The sequence below is a fragment of the Cherax quadricarinatus genome, chromosome 53 (assembly GCF_038502225.1).
Source record: "Cherax quadricarinatus isolate ZL_2023a chromosome 53, ASM3850222v1, whole genome shotgun sequence".
In the NCBI taxonomy this organism is placed as follows: domain Eukaryota; kingdom Metazoa; phylum Arthropoda; class Malacostraca; order Decapoda; family Parastacidae; genus Cherax; species Cherax quadricarinatus.
Genome location: NC_091344.1, coordinates 20,663,038 through 20,681,141, shown reverse-complemented (window position 1 = coordinate 20,681,141; position 18,104 = coordinate 20,663,038). Strand labels below are relative to the sequence as shown.

The following is an 18,104-nucleotide window of genomic DNA, read 5'->3' as shown; positions in this document are numbered from 1 at the left end:
TTTTCAGATCCATTATAATCTTATGGGACCACTATCGTACATGCGGTCCATCGCTGACTGAAACATCATTATGAGGCACATGACTGTACTACATAAAAAGCTAGTAAAAAGTACATGACCAGAATCTTTAATATGCCAGTAATCAACTGATCATCAATTTCCATCATATAACAGATATGCTCTGTACAAGTGATTGGTCAATACTGAGTATAGCTGCTCTGATTTCAGCCTAAGTGTGGATTATGTAAATTCTTCAACATGAAGGGAATTGTGCAGTCGAGACATTTACAGTAGCTAAGGCCAGTGGGGCGAAATCAGTTTTTTTTGTTAAACCTAGCCTAACAAATGAACAAAACAAAACCTATCCTAGAACGAGTAATTTTAGGCTAGGCTACGCCAGGCTGAATTAGGCTGGGTTGCATTATGTTCAGTCTAGTAATTAAACAATAATTTTAATCCTACTTAACCAAAATATAACATAACTTCAATGTGCAATTAATTCAGTATCAAGGAACTTGCACAATAAAGAACTGAGCAATGTACCTTAATATTGACCCAGGTGATCTAAGGCAGTCTGCCTTATTATTTTATTCCAAGTAAAATAAATTGGAAGTATCAGGGAAAAAAAAATAAATCTTGCCTTAAGCCAGCTTGCATGTTTAATCATATGTAACATGCTGGTGATATTTTTGCTGGAAAATAGCTAAGAAGCTGGTATATAGTTTTAAATATGTAATTACAGCCTCAAATTAATATTATAATCAGAACTAAGCGCTAAACTCGTAAGGATAACATAGTGCTGTACAACTTAAATGACTGCAACAAGTGATTAATTTACTCCCCACACTTGAATCATTAGATTCTTCCCATTAATATTAACATAGCACATTTAACCTATTTTACTAATCTATCATGATTGAAAGTAAGAATATCAGACAAAGTAGACTCCCTCACAAGCTGAAAATAACTGACAAATCTGAAACAGGAAAATATTAGAACATGAACTTTGCTGACAAGGTTTCCCTCTAAAAATATATAACGTTATTTATAGCACACAGTAATATATATATACATCTTTACGTGAATAGTACAAACGGAAAACTGCCAAAATTCTTCCACGAGCAGATTATTCCATCTATGTACATATAAAGTTCCTGCCAGCCTACATTAGGTGAATCAGCTGATCGACCATAACAAACCCTAGGTCTACTTACAACAGGAAGCTCATGATGATAAATACGTTTCTATGCTTTTCTTCTCCGTCTTGAAACAAATCTAAAATATCTGTTAACAATTCACGTGTGGGTAAGCCCCTGAAGTGAGTGAAGATGAGAAGAGTGTTCAGAGATATATTCCACCAGCCATGGTGCACCATTCAATATGGCCGACTGCTGGCATTGTGGGTAATGCGCTGCGATAACGCCAAGCGCAATATTGCCTCACCTGTGCGCGCGCGCTCACTCTTCTTACTTTTCATTTGACTGGATTATCATGGGGGAGCGCTAAACCCGTAGGGATTATACAGCACGTGGGGGGAGGGAATGGAAGGCATTCAGGCTTAATTCAGGGAAATGGAGCACAGATCCAATTCCCAAAATCAAGAGCCCCTCACCGGCATCAAGGAACCTCCCTTGTGGGGTATTTGTCTAGAGAAACTCATTCATCGTAGGCACCCCTCGTACTCATGAAGGAATCTTGGGTAACTGAGTTCAGGTCCTGGTCTGAGTTGATCGATAATGTATTTCTTAAAATGTTCGATATTAGGTGGGTTACGCTTGTACAAAGTTTGTGGAAATGGTTGAGAAACGGAACGTGAAATAACCTTACTCCGCCAGCGGTAAATGTGGAAATAACACGGCTTTATTTGCGTTATTAGGGTGTGCCAGGCGTCGCACGACTCGGTACTAAGCATACCGCTCATTCCGAAATAAAACTATTATTCTTTTACTAATATTTCCCAAAGTAAATTTTGGCACAAATACAACTCTTCCCGGAGTATAGATAATATGATTATTTTATTTAATAAAATATTACACGAGCTCAGTTCAGGAGCAAAACTCATAGTCAGCCAGGTTCTCGAGCCAAAGAAATGTAGCTGCTCTCTTCATTGGATCGAACCAGATGTTTTCGACGAATTAACAGAGTTCCCATGCAATCAGGATATACATTAACTTCGAAGCGTTAAACCCGTAAAGGATCATACATCCAGCACTTGAGGAACGCGAGGTAATCAAGTGGTCGTGCCTTCTGCTCGTATCTGAAGAACCAGCATCCATGAGAGAAAGCTAAACCACCAAATGGTTTCATTGAACGCCTGGAGGCATACAAGAAATTGACTCATTCAATGAACTGGCGCACAGGTCCAATATTTCGGAACACAAGAGACCCTCGCCAGTATAAAGGAAGCTTTCCTGAATGGAAGGGCATATACGTAGCATTAAGGTCAACTACTAATGCGTACACTAAGTGTATGCATCCGTGAAGTTTTACTTATATCTGTTCACCGAGTAGCATGTAGGTACCTGGGAGCAGACTTTGTGCGTCTCATCCTGGGGAAGAGGACTGAAGGACACAAATGGGTCTAGTCCAAATTATTTTGTTTCAAGTAAGGGCAAAACTGTTCCATTTCCATGAATCAAGTCCTGCACCAGCATAAAGACGATGCCTATTTTTAAACGGACGGAAGGTAGAAATATTAAAATTTTCAGACACGGGTTTAATAACTAGTGACTACGCTATGAAAAAAAATTGCTGATACGGATAGATACTAAATTTTAAGGCAGATACCTTTATCAGAATTGGTACCCGAAGACCCTTTTGAACGATGCACCCAGTTCACCTTTGGGTCAGTTTTGGTCCCTTCTTGGACGAATATTCTCTAATGATTTCTTTTAACTTGTTGCATTAACGTGGATTATATTTTAATGTAAAACTCTCCAGTCTCCTCTAATCCTCTCTTGCACACCCTGCAGCGCTGTATGACCCTTTCGGGTTGCATTACATACCTGCCGTATTATAATCATAAACTAAACCCACAAGGGTCATACAACCATGCCTGCCGTAGTGTACTCCTGCCATAATGGACCAGCACAATGCTCCTACAGTAGTACTTCCATGACACTTCTGTATCACTCCTACATTAGAGTACCTGCACAACTGTATAAGCCTGCAATAGGTGTACGTGCGTAACACTCCAGCATTAGTGTATACTTGCATTTTTCAGTCAAGGGGAAGCACTAAACCCATAGGGATCACAGCACCTGGGGAATGGGAGGCATTCCAGTTCAATCCAGTGGATAAGTTCAGTTCTTTGGATCAAGAGCCTCGCCAACACACAGGCATCTTCACTGAGAGGGACCACCACCTAATTTCCTTGCATAGTCTTCAGTCATTACATTTATGGGTGCTGCATGACCTGTAGGAGCCATACAGCACCCGAGGAAATGGGAGGCAATCAGATTTACTCAAAGGAAAGAAAGGTCAGGTCCATTAGAACAAGATTCCTTTACCAGCATCATTCATTTGATGTATTTAGATAGAAATCTCCACGGAGCGCTAAATCCGAAAGTCACCTAGTATTAAGGGAAAGGGAGGAAATTGGGTTTGATCCATTGAAATTAGTTCCTTAGATCTAACGCCTCACATTACTAGGCACCTCTGCCTCCTTCACAATTTACACAGGCCTGGATTTCCTCAAGTAAAGTTCCTCAATACCAAGGACCAGCAAAGAATTTTACCTGACCTCACCATCGTTGGAGTAAAAGTTTGCCTACCATTTTCCCACGAGCTCTGATTCATAAAGAATTAGCACCCCCCCACACCCACACCCAATGAAAATATCAAGTTTGGATGAAGACCTTTACCAACAATGGCACCCACTTCCAAGCACTAAAATCATTCAAGTTATAGCACCTAGATGATGGGAAGCAATCAGGTTCTACTGAAGGAACATTAATTACTTAGTTGAACAGCCCCTCACTAGTAATAAGATATCTCCCTTGATAAAGTAGTACTTAACTCCATGTCATACAGCAAGCTACCTTAAAAGGGCACTGGATCAAGATTCATTTGAAAGAGGGTTAACCTCATTCTAGTAGTGCCTGTGGAAAAAAGAGCCCTTCACCAGGATTACAGAAACAAGAGCTCTTTACCAGTAAATTATTCACAAATTATAATTGCCTAATCATAGTGCCTAGTATAATGAGTAAAAGTTCATTCCTTGGACCAAGATCCCCTCGCCAGCATCAAGGAAACCTCCCTTGAGGGAAGATTCACATAACACACAAACTAAACCTGGTAATTATCAGTATTAATTTAAATTTATGGCAGGAAATGCTCAACTCTTAGGAGTCATCCCACACCTGGAGAAAAGGGAGGTAATCAAGTTAGATCCAAGCGAGATGACAAATTCCTTGGATCAAGATCCCCTCAGCATCAAGCCACCTCCACTGAGGATGTATTAAATATAATGCTCCTTCAGTACTTTATTTACACAATTTCAACTGTCCTTAATAAATTAGTGTCATACTAATAAAAGCTTGTACATTGATGAATATTTTGCAAAGTAACTTTCAATATCGTTAGCTGCTTATCAAGGAAGAATAATTTTAAGCATACCAAGTTTGTACAGCTACGAGGAAGTCAACTGTATAACCTATATAACTATTACAGGCATTTCATAATTAGATACAATATATTTAACTTGTCACTTTATTTTATGCAGGCATATAGGAATTAGATATAATCTAAATGAAACTTGTCACTTTATTGACATCTTAAGAATACAGTCTAAAATTACATTTGTAATTGTCCCACTGTCACAATTTAAGGTATTAAGCATCCAACTTTGTTTCAAATGGAATGTCACACCAAATAATATCAAGAAAATATATTTATATATAGTTCTAGCTCACAGCAGGACAGGTACCAGTGAACATCTTTCTACTTCATGACAGGGACACACCAGAAAACTAGGTAACCTGTGCTACATAATTCACATGGGGCCAAAATGATACAAACTGCATTCAAAGTAATGCATACCACCTCTAAACCATGCAAGCCATTCTTCCTAACAGTCATCTCTTACACAAAGTAATGACACAATATAAATTAATTAGCAAAATTATAAAACCAAACATGAAAACTTCTTTTACCGTCTATTCAAAAGTTCAAGAAAAACTTTAATCAGCATTCCCTCAAATGTTCATCATTCAGGAGATTCAAGGATTCAACAGAAGCTGTTGTAGTTGCTTCCAGACATCTGGTCACCAGGGCCAAAACCATTGTTAGAGTTGAAGCCATTGTTGAAGCCGCTACTGAAGTTACTGCTGCCTCCACCACCACCGCCCCCCATCCCCCCACTGCCGCCACCCATTCCTCCACTGCCACCGCCCATTCCCCCACTACCACTTCCCAAACCACTTCCCAAACCACTACCCAAACCACTTCCTAAACCACTGCCCATACCCCTACTCAGACTTCCTGAAAGGCTACTCCCCAAACCCCCACTTAGGCTGCTTCCCATACCTCCTAGTCCACTTCCTAATCCACCACCCATGCCTCCACCGCCTCCACCACCACCCAATCCTCCACTGCCCAATCCACCCCCACCCATGCCACCGCCACCCATTCCACCACCACCCATACCACTACCTCCACCCATACCACTGCCTCCACCCATACCGCTACCCATTCCTCCTCCTCCCCCAATTCCACTACCAAGTCCATCATCTAGGTTGCTGTAGCCACCGCCACCGCCACCACCTCCACCGCCGCCGCCGCCGCCCATTCCACCACCATATCCACTACCACCTGCAAGAAAAAGAAATGATCATCAAATTAAAAAATGAAAATTTCCATTTTTAAATTTGGTTTTATGAACCTCTACATTCAAATCTCACCTCAATTCTCTGTTAATCTGCAAACAAAATTTATTAAACATGCAATAACGAGTCCTTCTCTTACATACCTTTTAAAAAACCAAATCCTGAAAACAAAGGACCTGATCAAATAACCTTACCCTTGGCTCTAGAAATGCAGCCTTTCAAGGCAGGTGCCTTAATGTTGACATGATCTATAAGGAATTGGAGCTACTCTATCATTCCTTGGACGAAACCTATTACCTTCCATTCATCAGCACACACAGCCCCCACCGAGTTCAGTTTCCCCACGAATATAATGAATCCTCTATATTTGCAAACATGGATGTACCCAGGTTTAAAGAAACCTTTTCATTGAACCAAAGCAGTGGGGCGGTCATCCAACAGAAGTTCAATTCTGCCTATAATATGGAAAGAATTTAAGATAATGGCAGGCAGATGAATGCAGAATAGGGGAAAGACTTAATAAAGGGGGGGGGGGGGGTAGATGACAGGAAGGGGGCATTATAAGCACATTTCTTTGTGCAGCACTAAGCCTGTAAGGTTTATGCAGTGCCTACGAGAAAGGAGGGGGGAAGGGATGATGCAGAGGATGAATGGGTAAAGGAATAAATGGCAGGATGGAAGATTACACCTACATCAGCACAGCCCAACAAAAGATGGGTCTCTTCACAAAGTAATGGAGAAGTCAGGAACCATAACAAAGCTTTGTAAGGTCACAGGACAAAAAATTTCTCTAAGGCCCACTTGACTCAATCCAGCAGATTAATTAAGGTATGCCAACAAATTCAGTCCTGGAAGTCCTACAGTGGGTTTACACTAACATTGTTTTAAACAAACCAAACTTTAGAAAAAAAAAATTATAATACAATAAAAAAAAAGGTACCCAAATCCACTATGAAAAAATGCTCAGAAAAAAATGCACATATACAACTAAAAATTGCTATTGAACCCCCACAAGAGGCTGGGACAAAAACCTCAAGATTCAGGCAGGAATAAGAGACTACTCCAGTCCCACAGTTCTACAAGGATCAGCATTAAGGCCAGTACTGTTTTAGGTGTGAATGGCATACCAGATGGGATGGGATTAATTTAGATGCATCTATTTACTGATGCAAAACTAAAAAGAAAAATAAGGAAAGACTACAAAGGGATCTGAAATTGCACGTGGTCAGACAGGTGGTTGCTTCAATTCAACTCCAGTAAACACAAGTTCATGAAGATTGGGGGCAGAAGCAAGACCAGAAATGGGGCATAGACTAAGGGGACAGAACAGTAAACCACCCAACGACAAACCTAGGTGTGAACATAGTTACCAGTATAATGCCAGAGGTTCACTCTGCCGAATAACCTCTGTAACCAATGCTTGTCAGGCAAATCTAAAAGAAGCCTCCAGGAACTTCAACAATGAGCCATTAAGGAACCTTTATATACCATATATTATATACTTTATATACCATATACTAAGGAGCATGAGATACGAGAGTAACAGAACTGGACCTAATGGAAACTGGAAGACAAAAACCATGACAAAAAAAAAGGGGGGGGGGGGGGGGGAACTGATAAAGGTAGAGGGGGTAAAAGGCTCTGGGAAATGGGGAAGGGAAAAATAAAATTGGGGATATTACTTTTAAGTTAAAAGGCACAAAGGGGTTGTTAGGAACTATTCCTTCAGTCTCAAGAGTGGTTACGAAGTGGAATGATCTTATTGATGACGTGGAGGCAGGCAGGCTCTGTAAATAGTTTTAAGTGCAGCTAAGACAGGGCCAATGGGGTTAAGAGGCAGCAAGTCTGAAGAGTGGCAGGTTAAGCAGAGCCAGGATCTGATAATCGACCACTGCAACTACAAACTTCTTTTTCTATTAAACATTTATCCACTCTTGACCCCTGCAACCACAAATAGGGAAGCAAACACTTTTCTGTTACCCATTTATCTAATCTCTTGAGACATTAGCCATTTTATTCAGTCTGAACTAACTGGACAATGCTAGAGCTTTACAAGCAAAATTTCACATAGCCCTACAATAGTTTACAAATAAACATTGTATGCCATGGAGCTACACCAAAACTTTGGGAACTGAAAATGCAATTTATAAAACAATGGATACCATACCCCCCCCCTTTTTTTAATATTACGAGTAATTTAAAGCATGTTTGAAACTTGGACTGTTATGCTCTCTAATCCGCAATTTGTTCCCCAGCGCCAATAGTGCCACTTAGGATATACAGGTTTCCCTCAACATTCGCATTTTCCACTTTCATGGGCTTCAAACATTCGCGAATCCCCAGCGACCCAATCATATTTAGAATACGTCATTATATATGTTAGGAATTGTGGCAGTGGCAGAGTTTGGAGATACTTCAATATGACACTAATTCAACTCTACCACTTATTTATCTATGACAATTCATCTGACATAATAAACAATATTAATAGCATAGAAACACGACATATACTCTAGACTGAATAAAATACATCATTAAGTATATCACGAGTGTTGGTGTGGGGTATGCAAGGGCCAGAGACATAAGCTGTACATAGTGGTTGAGGCGGTAGAGAATAGACGGCGGTGTTGTCAGTCGCCCTATATAACTCCAATAACATTGGTGGAGTTAGGTTCATGCTATCCTTTTTCTATCGATTAATCGCTTAACTTACTTGCTACACTGTTAATGCTCCACTTTATCGCTGGCTGGCGCTATAGCCTTTATGGACTCGTGCTGCTGTAGTATCGTACATATTGTAGAATCACTGAAGAAAGCACACTCCCCCCTCTCTCTTCCTCCACTTTGTTACTCTGCTAAGAGTTCTTTCTTGAATTCTATAGTTTTTCTCACCTTTACCAAAGGGCTGGCACTAGTATAATATTTTACGATGTTTTTGAGCGTTTTATGATTGTTCATGGTTCAATAGGTTAAGGATGCAGTATTGTTATTCTAAGTAAATGCTATTATTATATTTCCCTACAACACATTTGTGCAGCAAACATTCACAACTTTTCAACAATCGCAAGGTTCTTGATCCACTAACCCTCGCAAATGTGGAGGGAGACCTGTACACAAACTTCACAAATTTGAACCAATGTTGGCTAGCATTAAGTACTTTTCCCCCCTCCTCACCCAAAACACTTATCAAACATTCCCTGATTCTTTAAATATATTTACACAAACTGCTAAAGCAAATTTCAGAAAAGGCACTTCAAATTAAAACATTGTACAAATATAGGTTACAGCTCCGAACAATTAAACCAATGATATAAATAAACTATAATTAAATTCTAACTGCTCCCCTGAACTTAAACCACAATTGCAATGAGTAAACTTTTCCTAAATTGCATAAAGTCCTAATAAAGCATATATGAGAAGAAACAAAAAAATTAAGAAAAAACTATCACCCTTTAAATCCTTTGAATAGCCTAGCTCTCAAAAATCCATTGGTGCATAAAGATGCCCCTGTTCCCCTACTTACGGTAAATAGTGCGAATGCGACGTACCTACCTCCCCCCATTCGGCCGCCCCCCCCATAGCCCCCACCAAACCCGCCGCCCATGCTGCCTCCGCTGAAGTTTCCGCCACCTCCAAAGTTACCAGAGCCTGGTCCACCCATAGGACCCACTGGGCCTCCCATGGGCCCTCCAGGTCCACCCATATTTCCACCTGGGGTGGAGTTCAGGAAGAGCTCGATGTAACGGTGTTGCATGTTTGCTTTATCCTGTAAAGAGAACATGTGTATATTAAAGGGATATCAAATAGCTGTGCAATTTAATTTACAAAACAGAACCATTTGGGTATTCTATGCCTTTAGCTTACCATCATTACTAATTTTCAATTAAAAAACACAATATGATACAGAAAAATATTAAATATTCATTAAAAATCATAAGTCATTGCAAATTTTGCAAGGGAGGAAATTGCTCCACTATACAGGACAAAAAAAAATAAGGTTACTGATCCTTACTGTAGAATTCAGGCCACACAAACTCAGCCACTGAACTAGGTAACCCAGCATTGTTAAGGGACTTGAATTAAAATGGGCCAACAATCCATTATCAAGATTAAGTCAGGCTGCAATAAACAATAGGCACATACCTTAGACATGGCTTTTACAGCATCATCGTGTGTAGCAAATTCAATGTCTGCCTCACCAGAAGGACGATTGGAGCTGTCCATGATGATGTTAATGTTGACAGGATTTAGAGGTCTGAAGAACTAATGCAGAAAAATAAAATTAAAATTTGCACTAGGGAACATATTGCATAAGACAAATATTAAAGCTAATACCTACAGAATGAATACTGGAAATTAAGAAAAATTTGAATATAAAGGAGATGGAAACTACATTCTGAAAAAAGGATACTCATAAAAAGTCTTAATGCAAAGAAAAAATTGACAAACATCCTCTCCTTGGACACTTTTAATAAATTACAAACAAAAATACCTCAAACCCCTCCTTTAGAGTGCAGACACTACTTCCCAACTGTTCATCAAGTCCCAAAAACCATCCATTTCCAATCACTCCTATCTAACCTGCTCATACATGCTACTTGTTTGTCCAAGCCCCTTGCAGACAAAACCTCCTTTACCAACCCCCCTTTCCATCCTCTCGTAAAACCCCTACCCCACTTTCCTTCCACAAGATTTATACACCCTCCAAGTCATCCTATTTTGTTCCATCCTCTCTAAATGGCCAAACCACCTCAACCCTTCCCCCCTCTGGATAATACTTTTATTAACTCCACACCTCCTACTAATCTCCAAACTCTCTGCATAAAAATTATGCCACACATTACCCTCAGACATGACATCTCCACTGCCTCCAGCCTCCTCGCGCAACATTCACAACCCGTGCTTCACACTCAAAGCATGTTAGCACCAATATACACTCATACACTCCCCCTCTTTGCCTCCATGGCTAACGTTCTGTCTCTGCAGATACCTCAACGAACCACCACACCTCTTTCCCTTCATCATTCCCATGGTTAACCTCGTCTTTCACAGACCCCTCTGCTGACACATCCACTCCCAGATACCTGAACACATTCACGTCTTCCATACTCCCTCTCTCCAATCTGATATCCAATTTTTCACTACCTAACTCATTTGATGCACTGATCACCTTACTCTTATCTATGTTCACTTTCAACTTCCTTCCTTCCTTTACTTCTATTTATTGTATAATAACAGTGGTACCTCGAATATTGGCCGAAATTCATTCCAGAAGGCTGTTCAAGTGCCATTACCGAACGAATTTGTTCCCATAAAGATTAATGTAAATTAGATAAGTACATTTCCGACCCCAAAAAAATGAACTCACAAAAAGCACTTACAAAAATACACTTACATAATTGTTTGAGTTGGGAGCTGTTCGAAATTCGAGGTGCCACTGTACTAAGGAAATGGTATCTTCTAGTTCAAACAATGCCCTCCACAAAGATTTTTCTTTCTCTCTCTCTCTTTTCCACACACTATCAGCCCACACCTCTTTTCTCTGATGTAGGCCTAACCAGGCCAATTAGGACCATTTTAGAGGCCCTTGAATGCTGGCATAATAGCACACGGCATTTTCCCAGTTCGTATAAACTTGCGTCATCAGCAGCTTGTGGTGCATCTGCCAAACTGCCAGAGCTACAAGTTGCTCTATAAATATGGTTATTTACATTCATGTGATCAGTGATAGAGCTGCAGTTAGAAGCATTCCTATGATATTCACTTTTATTTACATCCTTCATAACAGTATTCCTAATGTTATCTCTATACAGGTAAACCAAAATTATATTCTGCTTATCAACTTTACCATGAAGTAATTCAATATGCAATGGAATCCATAAAAACTGTATAAGCCTGCTTTTATCTGATTTCTGAGTATCAATAACTGGTTTCTCCACTGAAAAATGTTATAGTTATGCAAGTCAAGTGCCCTCCATGATGACAAAATCAGTAAATCAAAAAGAAACTCAGTGTCGTAAGTTAACCTTAGAGCCATTAGGATAGGGAAAGAAAGGTCAGTTTGTAATTAAGAAGCCCAGTTGTTAAATTCTTATGCCTAGCACATTAGAGTTGCTAGTTCTTATCTAGAAGTGGCAACAAGAGCAGATGCAGCCCTGCCAGTTGTGATTCATTATTACAAGCAGTTAAGTAAGAAATTTATCGAGTAAATGCCTTTGCAAGTGATTTAACCCTTAAACGGTCCAAAGAGATTGACGTTCAAATTCGTAGTGCTACAAAAGTAGATCTACTTTTTTTTACATATTTTCAAATATAACAAAAAAAAAATGTAGGTAAGTTTTTTTTTTACATGTTTTCAAATGTAAAGCAAAAAAGATCTACATTTTTTTACATACTTTCAGATGTTGAAAAAATGTATATATACGTTTGGACCATTTAAGGGTTAAGGAAGGGATAACTGATGTGTAGGAGGAGCTTTCAGATATATATGTATAAAACTTCCATGGAAGGGTGAAATGCTCACTCTCTACAGGGATAGTTCATGCAGGTTCAAGACATAGCTGAATGAAATATTGGTGATGAGGGTATCAAATGATTTAGATAAAGAAAAACTTGATATCAAATTGGAGAGGAGTATGGAAGAAGTGATGTTTTCAGATATTTGGGAGTTGACGTGTCAGCAGATGGATTTATGAAGGATGAGGTTAATCACAGAATCGATGAAAGAAAAAAGGCGAGTGGTGCATTGAGGTATACGAGGACACAAAAAACGTTATCTACGGAAGCAAAGAAGGGAATGTATGAAAGCATAGTGGTACCAACACTCTTATATGGGTGTGAAGCTTGGGCTGTAAATGCTGCAGCGAGGAGACGGTTGGAGGCAGTGGAGATGTCTTGTCTAAGGGCAATGTGTGGTGAAAATATTATGCAGAAATTAGGTGTGGAGTTATTAAAAGTATTAGTCAAGAGGGCTGAAGAGGGGTTGTTGAGGTGGTTTGGTCATTTAGAGAGAATGGATCAAAGTAGAATAACATGTAGAGCATATAAATCTGTAAGGGAAGGAAGGCGGAGTAGGGGTCGTCCTCCGGGGTAAAGGTGGTTTTGTGGGCGAGGGGCTTGGACTTCCAGCAAGCGTGCACGAGCGTGTTAGATAGGAGTGAATGGAGACGAATGGTATTTGGGACCTGACGAGCTGTATGAGTGCGAGTAGGGTAATATTTAGTGAAGGGATTCAGGGAAACCGGTGATTTTTATACAGCTGGACTTGAGTCCTGGAAATGGGAAGTACAATGCCTGCACTTTAAAGGAGGGGTTTGGGATATTGGCAGTTTGGAGAGATGTGTTGTGCATCTTTATACATATATGCTTCTAGACTGTTGTATTCTGAGCACCTCTGCAAAAACAGTGATTATGTGAGAGTGAGGTGGGACATGGCGGACTTGTTAAAAAAAAAAAAAATTGTGAGGCCTGGTGGTTAACGCTCTCACTTCACACGGTGAGGGCCTGGGTTCGATTCCCAGCCAGAGTAGAAACATTGGACGTGTTTCTTTCCACCTGTTGTCTATGTTCCCCATCAGTAAAATGGGTACCTGGGTGTTAGTCGACTGGTGTGGGTCGCATCCTGGGACACTGACCTAAGGAGGCCTGGTCACAGACCGGGCCGCGGGGGCGTTGACCCCCGGAACTCTCTCCAGAAACTCCAGATACCCATCAACCTTTTTATCCACCAATACATAATCAAATTACTTTCATTACATGCTGTATCACATCTTGTATACTTACTTATCCTCTTTTTCATAAAATATGTATTACTTATTACTAAACCTCTTTCTACACACTTCATTTAAAGGCTCCCCATTTTCATTTACCCGTGGCACCCCAAATTTACCTACTACTCCCTCTACAACATTTTTATCCACTTTAGCAGTGAGATCCCCAACCACATGTACTCTCTCACTTGGTTCCAAACTCCTCATGCACTCGCTCAACATTTCCCAAAATCTGTCTCTCTCTACAGTACTCTTCTCCAGGAGCACAAACTTTAATAGAAATACCAAACATATTTCATACTTACTGTAACCCATTTTTCATATCTAGAGGAAAAAAGGAAATAGCAAAGATGCAGAGCAGCAAGAACTATTTTTACAAAAATTATAAACATATATGTAGCTTACATCTGCTATATCCATCTCTGTTGCCCGGAACGGAAGACCCCGCATGTGAACACAATGTCCTGTTCCATTGTTCCAACTTCCTCCACGACCACCACCAAAGTTACCCTTGAAGAGAATTTCAGAAAATTTATAAAAATTTAATAGAAATACCAAACATATTACATACTAATAGTACATAATCAATGTCATCATATATATGGAAAGTCTTTTGGATTGATTACCTTTAGACCACCTGGACCACCACCCCGTCCACGGCTACTGAGCCAGCTGCTTGGCCCATCATTGTAGCCACCAGAGCCACCCCAGCCGGGGCCATCGTCATAATCGTTGTAACCACCTTCAGAGGCAAAATCTACAACACATTACTAATGAAGTGCTCAACTCATAAATGTTTAAATTTCAAGTAAATATACAGCATATGCAAACTTTTGAAAATATTAATATTACTTCACAATAATGTAAACTTACGAGTTCGGCCACGGCCTCCCAAACTGTAGCGATTCAAGCCTCCAAATCGATCCCGTGAATCGTATGGTGTGGGCCTATTGTTGTACCCTCCCATGGGACCACCTGGTCCACGCAGTTTTGGACTCATGGCAGCACGAACTTCTCCTAGGTTGCTACGGAAGATCTCTATGTATCTGTTGGGTAATATAGAAATGAGCTCACAGTGAAACTTTTTAGGGCAACTCGACTTGGATTCACTTCATGAAAAACTAAAGCAACAAGTTAATTTTAAGCAAATTCTGATGAAAAAGCATTTAATTTTAGATTTTCAATTATCAACTAAGGTGTTTTGTCTGATACATAAAACAAAGGCATTTTTAAGTTTAGACCAAATATAAAATCTTATATGATACTATGGTGTTCTAACATAATTGCCAAAAAAAAAAAAAAAATATTTGCAAGGAAATTACACATCAGTAGACTGCATCTGTGTGCTGAGTATCTGCCAAAACAAACCATTTGCCATAGCAGAATGTACCTCTGCATATACAGTAGTAGCAAATATCTATTATGAGTTTGGTTCAAATTCACTTTCAGCTTATTATTACAATATTGTCTTTGTTCTACTGACAACACACCATATTCCATCAGCACTGCTGTGTCAATCCTAGGTTAATACTTTGTACACCATAAACTATTTCTATTCATGAAGAAATTTTAAAATATCAAGTAAATAGTTATTTATATATAAATTTCACAATCTTAAAAAGTTTGTAGCTGTTACCGACAGTGTGGATAGTCCGAGTCCCAGGCCCGGCCCCACCAGCCCGTGCCCGTGTCCCGGCCCAGTGTCTCCACCCGCTCCTTCCCGGCCAGCCCAACAGCCCGGCCCACCAGCTTCAGCCCAGGCCCACCGCCCGACTGCCCACCAGCCAGCCTCCTCTGCCTACCTGACTCACCGCATGCCCTCCCGCCCACCAGGGGTTCACTGCTTGTCTCTGCTGCCATCTTCACCTTGAAGTACCCTTCTTGACTTTTCTTATAACTAACATACAGTCAAGCTCAAGAATATCTTGGGACTTCCTTCAGCAAACTTCTACTAAAAAGTCAGAAAAAATCCATATTCATGGAGCATTACAAAGGTACTGTTAAGGTTTCCTTACCTTCATGCACTGACAAAACAGAAAAGTGAAAGAATACTGGAAGTCCCATTAGTAATTAAACTAAAATACGACAGACCCTTACCCACTAATGGCTGTTTTCGGGAGTACTGCTTGGGATGTGAAACTGCACCATTTCCTACCCTTAACGGTCCTCCCTTATTCAGCATCTTAAGTAAACTGGGGTTTGGTTTCTGGGATAAGAGAATGTTACCCTTTTATACAGCTGTTTGAATTTTTTATGAACTTCAATTCCTTTATTTTATAATATTTTTAAAAATTTAATAAAATGGGTACCATTCTCCAAGGGGACACTGGATATTCCTTGCCTTTATTGATATTCCAAGTTTTATAATTCATGCAAGCCTGTTATTTCCAATTTGATAAGGCCCTAAACCCGAGCCAGTAAATGCAAGGAAAACATCCTGGGAAGTAACACCCTCCCAATCCTCCCCCCTGCCTCTCCACCATTAGCCAGCTATGCCCCTTCCAGGTGATATAGGGAAGATTTGCTTCAAATTTCATTTAACTATTATCAAACATTTACCTGCACTTGCAATGTCTGCCAGTGTCAAGAAATTCTTGATATGACAAACATCACTAGAAGTGTCACATTTCAATAGGCATGATGACAATCAGGAAGCATATTACCAACAATGAAACTTGACCACAAACCTCCCCACATCCTGTATGTACTTGTAACCTGAATGCAACACCATTCCTTTGCAGTGTTGCCTTCCCACCTGTGCGCTATTTTTTCCTTATGCTTCTCAAGGGACTTTTCAGCGACCTCTTTGTTTATAAATTGAACGTATGCCTCCCCCGTATGCCGCCCCTGGTAGTCGGTAGGCAGAGCTATCCCGTTCGGAACTATCTCCAACCCTACCCAGCGACATTGAAAGAGAATAATGTTTAGAAAAAAATGGCTTTTATTATTGGACTTACATAAATATTCACTTGAGAACCAGAATGAAACAGTAACAGCTATGTTTATGATTGAAGTTAATTACTTCTATTATTGAGCTGCAGAGAATGCCTCCTAACTAACTTTGCATTATCTACATCTACTTTCAAAATTAGTTAAATTCTCCTGAATACTGAAGAGAACCCATACCATAGATGTAAAGAACCTAGTTGAAAGACCAGATTCTCATAGTCAGTCTTAATTAAGCATTTTTTTTTTCTAAACCCTAATTTTTTAATAGCAAATTCTTCTATGGTCAAAGTAAAAAAAAAAATCAAAGTCTTTAAATATCAGTAATAACTGGTGTCTATGCACAAAATTTCTTGCCCTTCATATATGTCAGTGCCTTGGACTTAATTAGCTATTCTTGCTTCACAGTATAAACTATTTGCAATTAGTACAGTACTGTATAGTTTTGTCACCAAATCCCCAGATAATATCAGCTTTATATTCCGAGCCCTTTAACAAGATACCCAACCCTATATTCACTGCAGTCTGTCCTACACTACAACTTTTCAACCATTACTTTTAATCTAACTCATACTGGCCCAAGTATGAAACAAAATTATAAAAATCATATCTCAAGATCTCATAATAATGCACTTTATTTTTAAAAAATTAAATATACCCAGAATACTTACCAGAAAAGAACTGTGCAATCTCTTCTTTTGAGCACCCAAATGGTAAACCACGAAGTCGAACACAGCCATCATCTTCACCACCAGATGCTCCAAATCCAGCCCTTTTAACAACCCACTCCATTTCTGACTTTTTAGCTTTAAATACTGGAAAGCAAAAAGTTTTCTTCTATCAGCAAAACAATTTTATGAAGTTACATTAGCAACCTATAATTCCTATTTCATGAGCTAACTTTGCATAAATTACTTGGCACAAATCCTCTTCCAGTAATTTATATAATACACAAGTGAAAGATTATTTAAACACAAAGAACATTAATAGTCAGCATTAATGCAGTGTACATAACAGTACTAATCCCAAGAAAGTGTAGACCAGTTTTGTCGAGTTTAGACTAGTTCCAAATACCTCTTACTTCAATTTCTTGCGAAATTACACTTTTAAAAGCTACCAACAATTCAATTACACCAGATCCTCTATTCTTTAGTATCCAATGCCTTCTTGCTCTCCCCATCATAAATATTGTATAGAGCTGTTTATGTGACAATTGGCTAATGAGTAGTCTCACATTAAAGAAAATCTCACCTTCAATGTATCTTCGGCCCATGTGTTGGTTGTGTTTTTTTTCAGCTAGGGCTACATCCTCTTCAGTGGAAACTTCTACATATGCTTCACCACTAGGTCTGCCTTCCCGAGATAGTGTAAGGTGAACACCTTCCCGGCCATTCTTTATACTTACTCCATCTGAAAATCATAACTAACTATTAACATTTTTTCCGAGAGATTCTGTAGAGAAGTTACAAATTTAGGAGGGTACATAAACGAAGGAAATTAAGAGTGAATATAGAAAAGAACAAAGTAATGTTGGCAACCAAAAAATTTAGGTAATGAAAGATTG

The 18,104-nt window shown here is 39.5% G+C and overlaps 1 protein-coding gene across 1 annotated transcript in view; it reads right to left on the bottom strand.

The window, feature by feature from the left end:
- Window positions 1-4,750: 4,750 nt before the first annotated feature.
- LOC128692359 (heterogeneous nuclear ribonucleoprotein H2) overlaps window positions 4,751-18,104 on the bottom strand; it is a 29,411-nt gene continuing 16,057 nt past the window's right edge. Inside the window, exons 3-11 of the mRNA XM_053781497.2 lie at window positions 17,792-17,950; window positions 17,212-17,355; window positions 16,350-16,488; window positions 14,468-14,640; window positions 14,221-14,351; window positions 14,000-14,104; window positions 9,969-10,088; window positions 9,378-9,591; window positions 4,751-5,811 (exon numbers count right to left, since the gene is read on the bottom strand). Coding sequence (XP_053637472.1) covers window positions 5,228-5,811; window positions 9,378-9,591; window positions 9,969-10,088; window positions 14,000-14,104; window positions 14,221-14,351; window positions 14,468-14,640; window positions 16,350-16,488; window positions 17,212-17,355; window positions 17,792-17,950 — 1,769 coding nt within the window. The 3' untranslated portion in view covers window positions 4,751-5,227. The remainder of the gene's footprint in view (window positions 5,812-9,377; window positions 9,592-9,968; window positions 10,089-13,999; window positions 14,105-14,220; window positions 14,352-14,467; window positions 14,641-16,349; window positions 16,489-17,211; window positions 17,356-17,791; window positions 17,951-18,104) is intronic.